Source organism: Nelumbo lutea, chromosome 1 (genome assembly GCF_056320005.1).
Source record: "Nelumbo lutea isolate HS-2025 chromosome 1, American lotus-T2T, whole genome shotgun sequence".
NCBI lineage: Eukaryota > Viridiplantae > Streptophyta > Magnoliopsida > Proteales > Nelumbonaceae > Nelumbo > Nelumbo lutea.
In genome coordinates this window covers 37,549,986-37,559,993 of record NC_142684.1, presented here as the reverse complement: position 1 = coordinate 37,559,993, position 10,008 = coordinate 37,549,986, and the positions used below count along the sequence as shown (strand labels likewise).

Sequence of the window (10,008 nt, the reverse complement as noted above, 5' to 3'; positions counted from 1 at the left end):
TCCCCGACTTCAGGCCTGGATTTGACTTCTATGCAGGTCAAATATGCAAATGCCTAAAACATGAAAATTGTATATTTCTCTCTTATCTTTCTAGTGAATCTTGAATGATCCCAATCGGATCTCAGATACAAGAGTTAGGCCCAAATTACTGAATGATGCCGAAACTGTGAAAAATCATCCGATTTGCCTTGTTTTTCTCCTGATGCTTTCTTTCATGCCCTGAACCGAAATACAAGAAATATGAGTCCAAATAATTACTAATTTAGTATAAAAGACTGAATATTTGGGGATAAAAATATGATAAATTGTATTCTCATCAAATCCCCCCACACTTAAAGTTTGCCCGTCCTCGGGCAAGACATAATTCAAGTAAAAATAAAACAAGAACAAACTAGCCAACCTACTGAATTTTAAACTCAACTCTCCTTCATCTTTCTCCACAAATATTCTAGGTTAACTATTGCAAACTGTTGAATCAACACAACCAAGTCACACATGACTCATTCATTAGTCAATCCAATTTTTGCTACTACAAAACAGGTAGTAAATCAGGGAAAACCTCTCTTTTTTTTTTATTTCTTTTTATTGGGAGTGAGTGCATTTTATGCTCCATCTCCCTTTTGGATCACTCGGCCAGTAGGTGCATTTTATGCTCTGTCTCACTTTTGGATCACTCGGCCAGTAGGTGCATTTTATGCTCCGTCTAACTTTTGGATCACTCGGCCAGTAGGTGCATTTTATGCTCTGTCTCACTTTTGGATCACTCGGCCAGTAGGTGCATTTTATGCTCCGTCTCACTTTTGGATCACTCGGCCAGTAGGTGCATTTTATGCTCCGTCCTACTATTGAATTTGCTGGTTAGTAGGTGCATTTTATGATCCATCCTACTATTGAATTATTTGGTTGGTAGGTGCATTTTATGCTCTATCCTACCAATTGAATTGCTTGGTAAAATATTTATCCTATTTACTTAAACCTGAATTTAGGACTAGCTTAACTGGAAATGGTTTCAGATAAGTCATGTGTCTCTTGATCGTACCTCATTACTAGGTTCACAAAAATTTTGCTAGAACATTGTTTCAATTGATTTCAAGAGTTGAGGTTTTGATTTTTTTGAGATTTTTTTAAAGCAAATGCAGAAAACACGACCTAAATCAAATTTTAAAACACAACCTAAATTCTAACCTAAATCCTAATTCCCCTCCCCCACACTTAAAACTTACATTGTCCCCAATGTGATGTTAAATGCAAAGAAAGGGTAGAAAAACTAAACTAGAAATGTAAAAACAAAAAGAAAAGGAAAAACAAACTTCCCTATTTTTAATAATCATGAATCGAATCCTCTAACTCTCGTGGTTGCAGCTTTCGATGTGCTCTCCTTTCATCCATCATGGGCGGGTTCAAATCTGGAATAGGGGCCTATAAAACAAAGGGTAACAGTCTCTCATTAGAAATCGACAATATAATATAATGAACATTACCTTGTCTTGGCTTGACCCTTCTTAGTTGGCCTCCAAACAATTCAAAACCTCCTTAATTTCTTCATCCAAAACCTACACATTTTTACAAGAGTTAAGAATGCAGCTTCCTAAAGGATCATCTAATTTAGATGCGTTAATTTTAGCTGCGCCAACATCAATGCTATCGAATGCATAAATTTCATGTTCAATTGTGTTGGGATATTTCATGATTTCAAATACATTAAACACCACTTCTTCACCATTGATTCTAAGGGTAAGTAGACATTTTTGCACATCAATTAAAGCATTACCAGTAGCAAGAAAATGTCTCCCTAAAATCAATGGCATCGTCCTATCCTCCTACTTATCCAACACAATGAAATCAATAGGGATGATGAAATTACCTACTTTAACTAAGACATCTTCCACTATTCCCCATGGGTATTTAACGCTTCGATCGGCCAATTGTAGGGTAATAGTTGTAGATGTTAGTTCATGCAATTTGAGTCTTTTAAAAATAGAGTAGGGCATTAAATTTATACTAGCACCTAGATCACATAAAGCTTTCTCAAATTCAGCATTCCCAATGGCGCAAGGTATAGAAAAACTCCCTAGATCCTTAAGCTTTGGGGGCAGTTTATTTTAAAGAATGGCTAAGCACTCTTTGTTTAGCTTCACCATCTCACAGTCCTCCCACTTCCTTTTATTCGACATCACCTTTTTCAAAAATTTGGCATATTTCGGCATTTGTGACAATACATCAAGAAGAGGGAGATTAATATGAATCTTTTTAAATACTTCTAAAAATTTTTCAAATTGTTTATCCAAATTAGCTTTTAAGACTCTTCTGGGGTAGGGGAGAGGAAGTTTAATAGCATCTAAATTCAATTTAGGTGTACTCCCTTCAGTCTCCTTTTGTGAATCGGCTACTTCAGCTTCCTTGTCATCATTCTGGGTCTCGCCAATTGTCTTTCCACTTCTCAAAGCTATGGCATTTACTTGCTCTTTTGGATTCTTCTCCGTGTTGTTGGGCAGCTGCCCCTCATTTCTTTCCGACAACAGATTCACAATCTGCCCCATTTGGACTTCTAATTTCTTGATTGATGCTTCTTGACTTAAGAATCTCATATCATGTTCTTGGAGCTTTGCTTCAGTAGCATTGATGAACATATAAATCATTTCTTCCAAATCATTCTTCTTTTCTTGTGGAGGCGGCTGTTGTTGGAATCCCATGGGTGCTTTTTGCTGGTTGTTGTTCCATGAAAAATTTGGATGAGTCGTCCACCCTGGGTTGTATGTGTTTGAGTAGGGGTTGAAATTCAGCCTACCAGTATGAGAGATAAAATTAGCATGCTCATGTGAAGCAAAAGGATTACCTAATGGACAGTCAGAATTAGTATGTCCTATTTGACCATAAAAATCACATGGGATGCTAGATGATGTATTCATTGCTGCAATATTAAAAGTATCAAATTTTTTATTCAGACTAGCAAGTTGAGTAGATATGGCTGCAAGGGAATCGATGTGGTGTACTCCCCTTCAATCAGTTCGGTCATTACTCCACTGGTAGCTATTCGATACCATCTCTTCCACTAGATCATAAGCTTCCTCTGGTGTTTTTCTCATGATTGTGCCACCTATAGCTGCATCAATAATAGAATGATTAGAGGGGGTAATACCATTATAAAAGGTTTGAATTTGATGCCAAGTTGGTATCCCATGGTGATGACACTTCCTAAGCATCTCCTTGATTCATTCCCATGCTTCATACAGAGATTCCCTCTCTAATTGAGCAAAAGTAGTGATATCATTAATTAATTTTGCTGTTTTTGAGGGTGGAAAATACTTAGCCAAGAATTTTTGGGTCAGGTCATTCCAAGTGGTGATACTTCATGTAGGGAGTGAGTTAAGCCAATCTTTAGCTCTATCACCCAATGAAAATGGAAATAGTCTAAGTCTAATAGCATCATCACTAACGCCATTATGTTTAAATGTATCACATATTTCTAGGAAGTTAACAATATGTGCATTAGGGTCATCACTTGGCAACCCACTAAATTGAATACTTGTCTGAATCATTTGAATGATTGCAGGCTTGATTTTGAAATTATTGGCTTGAATTGTGGGCTTGCAAATACTGGGAATAGCCCCATCAATGGTTGGACAGGCGTAGTCCAAAAGGGTATGATTTGATTCTGCCATCTTCTCCTCAACTTCTATTGTTGGTTCACTAATTTCAACCTCCTCTCTCGTTTTGCCTCTGTTGGCTCTTTGCAACGAGCGAAGGGTCCTCTCTATTTCAGGATTGAATCGTGCTAGTACTTCTTGTCTAGTGTGTGTCATGCACTAATGAATCTAATACATAGCTAGAATTTGAACAAATAAAATAAAAATAAAAATAATAGAAACAGAAATAAAAAGTCCAAATTAACCAAGGTTAACAAGCTCTAATATTATTTTAGGATTAAATCCCCGGCAGTGGTGCCAAAAACTTGATAGCTATGATTATAACCCTCGCAAGTGCACTAGTTATCAAGTAGTATAAAAATATCGTTCCCACGAGGATTTAACAAAATAAGTATTAAAATGAAGAGAAAAACTCTCTTGCTCGGTGCTACATCATAGTCTCCTTAGACAATCAGATACAGTGACAATTCAATCAGAACGAAGTGTCCAAGGATATATTGGATAGTCTAAGGACAATGTATGAGGAGCATAATCGTTCTACTCGTCAGAATGTCCTAAAGCAATTTATGATCGCACAAATGTCCAAGAACCAACTAGTTCATGACCATTGTCTTAAGATGATGGGATACATCAATGAACTAGATGCTCTTGGATCTATGCTAGACCATGTCACCAAAGTTGATGCCATCCTGAACTCTTTGCCTCTTTCCTTCAATCAGTTCATAATGAATTACAATATGAACAAGCTAAATGTTAGCCTTCAAGAACTCAACAATATATTGCAGAGGGCCGAAGAACTGATAAAGAAGGATGAGCCTCAAAGCCATGATTGTTGAAGGTGGAAAATCGGGCAAAAAGAAGAGGAAGGCAAAGAAGAAACCTCAGAAGAAAACTAGCAAGCCTAAAAAGCAAAAGAAGGACAAGGCATCAAATGCCTGTCACTTCTGCAAGCAGATCGGCCATTGGAAAAGGAATTGTCCTCAATACCTGGAGACCAAGAAACAAGGTAATTTCGAATCCTTTATCATAGAGACCAATATGTTTGTCACTTCTGCTTCCTGGTGTATTGACTCTAGGACTTCTACTCATGCATGTAATACATTGCAGGGGCTCAGGACAAGTAGAAGACTAAGTGATGGAGAAGTAATTCTTTACTTGGGGAATTCTGCAAGTGTTGCAGTTATAGCCATAGGAACTGTAGAATTGTATTTCAGAGAATGAATAATTACATTAAAAGATTGTCTTTATGTACCCAGTTTGAGAAGAAATTTGATTCTTTTTTAAAACTGTGTGCGGATGGTTATTCTGTTCTTTTTAGTAATGTGGTTACTATCAAAAGGAATAACAAATTCCTCGCATATGGAGAACTTAAGAATGGTCTCTATGTTCTCCATCATTCTCTGGAAACAAATATAACCGAAACTACGTCGGATAATAACCCCAAGAAAAAGAACCCGTGATATAGTTAATCCCACTTTCCTGTGGCATTACCGACTTGGCCACATTAACATAGATCATATCACAAGGTTGGTAAAGGGTGGTCCTTTGGATTTTCTAACTGTAGAAGATCTTCCAACCTGTGAACCTTGCCTTCAGGGTAAGATGAAGAAACGGCCATTTAACGGTAAGCCTAAAAGATCAACAGGCACGTTGACCTTATACATACTGAGGTATGTGGTCCCATGAATGTTAGGAACGTAACCAACATGTTTATTTCATAACATTTACCGATGATCATTCTCGGCATGGTTATGTGTACCTAATGAGACACAAGTTTGAATCCTTTGGAAAGTTCAAATAGTTCAAGCAAGAGGTTGAGAAACAATTGGGGAGACACATTAAGGCCCTTTGATTAGATCGAGGAGGCGAATATCTCTCTGAAAAATTCAGGGACTACTTAAAGGAAAATGGGATAGTATCACAACTAGCTCCTCCTACTACACTACAATTAAACGATATGTTAGAGAGGAGGAACCAAACTTTATTAGATATGGTCCGATCACTTCTTGTACACTCAGAATTACCTACATCCTTTTGGGGTTACACATTAGAGGCTGTGATATACGACTTGATCCAGATTCCAACCAAATCCGTTCCAAAGACTCCCTATGAGCTTTGGATCAGTAAGAAACCAAGTGTAAGACAATTGAAGATTTGGAGTTGTCTAGCACATGCTAAAAGAACAAGTGCTAACAAATTGGAATCTAAGACCAGTCGTTGCCTATTTGTAGGTTACCCAAAAGACTCTATAGGATATTTATTCTATGACCCAGAAGAGCAGAAGGTGTTTTATAGTCAAAATGCCCATTTCTTGGAGGAAGATTACATCCTGAACAATCATCATCAGGAAGTTGTTCTTGATGAGGACAGTTCAGGGGTAGTAGGAGATGTCTCACAAGTTTCAGTTAATAACCAACATAGGAGATCTACCGGGGCATCCAGGCCTCTAGTTCATTATGGCTATGACCAAGAAAGTTACTTGGTGGAAGCTACGACCAGTGACGAGGACTCCGTGACTTATACAAAAGCTATGTTGGACATAGATTCCTTCTATAAGAGGAAGAAGGGCCCCGGGGGAAAGGTTGAGACCTACAAGACTTGTCTTGTGGTGAAAGGGTACACTCAGAAAGAGGGAATCGATTATGAGGAAACCTTTTCGCCCGTTCATGCTTAAATCCATTAGGTTCCTGCTAGCTATAGCAGCATACCATGACTACGAGATTTGGCAAATGAATTTCAAAACCGCGTTCTTGAATGGAGATCTTACTGAAGATATCTATATGTAGCAACTGTAAGGTTTCATAGCTACAGGTCAGGAACACATGGTATGTAAACTCAACCCTTTCATATATGGACTTAAGCAAGCTTCTAGCAGCTGGAACATCTGGTTTGACTCTACTGTCAAATAGTTTGACTTTGAGCAGAATCCAGATGAGCCCTGTGTTTACAGGAAGACCAGTGGGAATAAGGTTACGTTCTTGGTTCTGTATGTAGACGACATTCTACTCATTGCGAATGATGTAGGAATGTTGACTACGGTGAAAGTATGGCTTTCACAACAATTCAACATGAAAGTTCTTGGAGAAGCCTCTTATATCTTGGGACTTTGACTCTATAGAGATAGATCGAAGAGGATAATAGGATTATCCCAGTTTACTTACATTGACAAGATAGTCAAGAGATATAGTACAAAGAACTCCAAGAAAGGAAACGTTCCTTTCAGGCACGGAGTCACTCTCTTCAAGGGTATGTCTCCCAAGAAACCTAAGGAGATTGAGGGCATGAAGGAAGTTCCCTATGCCTCTATCGTAGGGAGCATCATGTATGCCATGCTGCACTTGGCTAGACATTGCTCAAGTCGTGAGTGTGGTAAGTAGATACCAGTCTAACCCAAGACAAGAGCATTGGACCATTGTGAAAAACATACTGAAATACTTTCGAAGGACAAAAGAGTTTTGTCTGGTATTCGATGGTAGCTCACTACATATCTTTGGGTATACCAATGCCGATTTCCAATCAGACCCAGATGATAGAAATTCTACATCTGGATACATCTTTATGATGGGGTCCTATGCAGTTAGCTGGAAAAGCAAAAAACAGGGGTCCACAGCAGATTCCACAACCGAGGCCGAGTACATTGCCGTAAGCGAAGTTGCCAAGGAAGCCGTGTGGATGAAGAAGTTTATTTAGGAATTAGGAGTAGTTCTTTCCAGCACATCACCCATTCCACTGTTGTGTGACAACACTGGAGCCATTGCTTAGGCTAAGGAGCCACGAGCCCACTCGAAGTCAAAGCACATCGAGAGGAAATACCATGTACTACGGGAGATAGTTGGAAAAGGGGACACCTTGATTCAAAAGGTAGCATCAGCGAAAAATGTAGCAGACCCATTGACTATGCCACTAACACAGAAAGTGTTTGAGAAACACATGGAAAGTGTGAGACTCTAGCTTGTACCTGATTGGACCTAAGTGCATGTGGGAGTTGTTAGACAGTGTATGCCCTTAGCTCCAATCAACATGATGTACATTATGGCATTTATTATAAATGAATAAAGTACATATTTGATTCATGTTATTGTGGTGTGCTTTTGTGTAATACCCTTAAACTAGACACATATGAGACTCGCATTGGTTTAGAATCTTCACAACCGTTGGATAGATCTGGGGAGATTTATCCTGCCAAGGCTAAAACTGATGTACCGCTAAGTTGGTTTGGGTGGTGGCTTGTCTCAACTACTAAGGTGAGACCTGAGGTACATGTAGTGTGGGTTTTCTTTGAAACCCTAAACCAGAACAAAATTCCAATATTGCCCTGGACCTTGGAGATAGATGGGAAAAAATGGAATGTTACACCTGACTCCTAGACTCGATTACAATACTGCACTAGGTGTCAGATTGAGTTATCTTTGATGTACCAATTAGTGAGATCCTTAGAGGGGGTCAAAAGCTGGGTTTGTTGGGACAGTTTGAGAATTCATCTAAGTGGGTGATCATAGTGATAGGATCAGCCCCTTTGTCGGACAAAGTGAATGATTGGGAAAATGCACTCTCTATGATGGAAACCTAAACTGCTGATAGTGAATTTCAAGTGTGTTTGAAATTTGGTTTTGCAAAATATATTTATATAGAGATGTACTTATATATTATGGTTTCAAAATGTTTGTAAAATGTTTTAATTCTCAGGATCCATGTGAGCAGATAGTGCAACACTGTACCTTGCAGCCAAGGGAGATGTCCTCTCTTGTCGGGTAGTGTTTGATCATTAAGGGCTGAGAGGTTAAATGTAAGACCATTGAAGGTTACACCTGATGGGCTAATTTTGCATCTGCCCACATTACTTGGGCCTTCATAAGATAGTTGGATCCAAGGACTATTTAGTGTAAATGTTGGGCCCATTAAGAGCCCATAGTGTTGGATTCAGGGGTTCACTGTATTCAGTAGTAAATTCGGCCAAGCCTTGTAACAAAGGCTAGGCTGAATCCATGTAGCTGATGTATAGATCAATGTTAGGGTCCTACGCCATACAAAGAGAGCCAAGCTAGCCAGCATTAAAAGGAAGTGAGCCTGAAAGCTTAGTGGGCCTAAAAGCCCATTTCAAAGTAGGTTAATTGGATTGATTAAATAAGGGCAGATATGGGTTTGGATCAACAGATAAGGATAAGAGGATAACTCTTATCCACTTAAAGTGTCCAGATCCAAATAAAGATTTGGATCAAGGAAGTCCTAATTTGATTAGGAATAAGCTAATCTTTATCTACAGATAAGATAACGGATTATCCTTATCACTTAAAGAGTCTAGATCCAAATAAAGATTTGGACCAGGAGACTCCTAATCAGATTAGGATGTTGTCTCTTTAAGGCTATAAATAGAGAGTAGGGCGGACCTGAAAAAGACACACAGACATTACAGAAGACAACTCAGTTAGACTGATATTGCCTTCAGTTCTTTTTCTTCCTGCTCTTGCCACCCTACCCTGTTCGATCTCCAAAATTTGGATCTGATCAAGATTTGATCTTGATATTGTTTCTTGCTAGAAGAAACAATTTTGAAGTTGTGCTCACTACCTCATTCGATTCTTGCTGAAGAATCACAAGTTCTTGGTGAAGAACTACCTGCTGATCCTGCCTCATCCTAAGTTATGTTATCTTCTGTGGAGGGAGAATTTGGTACTCTTTGGGCGTGAACACCTATATTGGGAGGAACTTTTTGCATGGATTCCGTATTAGGTATATCCTTCCCTAATCTTGGTTTCAGATTTGGTTTCGTTTGGTTACAAGAACGAAACTTGAAAATGCAGTTTTCTAAATTGGGAATAGGATTCCTGGATGAGGGTAAAAAATTTTTTGAAAATTTGCCCAACCTTCCTACAGGGTTCGGCCATCTATATGATGGATCTCCCATCCCTTCAAACTTAAGCATCAGAGTGCCCACACCGGGTAAAGTGCCCTACGATCTTTGATTCTACTTTCTTGCAGCTCGAACCAGCCATGTAGTAGACCGACCTTCGAGCTGTCTTCCAGCAAGGAGTGTCTAGATCGCACAATATTAGCGATCTAACGTGGATAGGTGTGGTGCAGTTGTCGTGAATAGGAGATTCAGACTCTGATGTCTTATATTATGTTATCTAAACTTGTGAATTTTGAAAGGCCTTGTGCTTCTATTATTCAATTAATTTGGGGGGATAGTGTTGTTTTAGGCTCTTGATGAGGTTGTAGTAACATCTAGGCTTCGTTCGCTTTTTAGTAAGTTATTTACCCAGGTAAATGTTTCCTACGAATGATTTACCCGTGTAAGTGAATTTACCCATGTTCTTGATGGCAACTTCATGCCAAGTGAGAAAATTATTTACCCACATAG

General features: G+C 38.8%; 1 protein-coding gene and 1 non-coding gene across 2 annotated transcripts; one reads left to right on the top strand and one right to left on the bottom strand.

The window, feature by feature from the left end:
- Window positions 1-2,102: 2,102 nt before the first annotated feature.
- LOC148874307 (uncharacterized) lies at window positions 2,103-3,662 on the bottom strand. The gene is made up of 3 exons (XM_088960703.1): window positions 3,392-3,662; window positions 3,020-3,103; window positions 2,103-2,911 (listed from the first exon to the last, which is right to left on the bottom strand). Exons 1-3 carry the CDS (start codon window positions 3,660-3,662, stop codon window positions 2,103-2,105), a joined length of 1,164 nt encoding a protein of 387 aa, XP_088816829.1.
- On the top strand, window positions 3,175-3,281 carry LOC148874308 (small nucleolar RNA R71). Its single transcript, XR_016106355.1, has one exon. It is a non-coding gene; the product is annotated as a small nucleolar RNA R71 (small nucleolar RNA).
- Window positions 3,663-10,008: the final 6,346 nt, after the last annotated feature.

Bases quoted from the DNA above. Each gene is read 5' to 3' on its own strand.
- LOC148874307 (XM_088960703.1), bottom strand. From the start codon at position 3,662: ATGGCAGAATCAAATCATACCCTTTTGGACTACGCCTGTCCAACCATT. The intron at 3,104-3,391 runs GTGATAGAGCTA...TTATTGATGCAG, and splicing joins ACTATTTCCATTTTCATTGG to CTATAGGTGGCACAATCATG. The intron at 2,912-3,019 runs GTAATGACCGAA...TTAATATTGCAG, and splicing joins ATCGAATAGCTACCAGTGGA to CAATGAATACATCATCTAGC.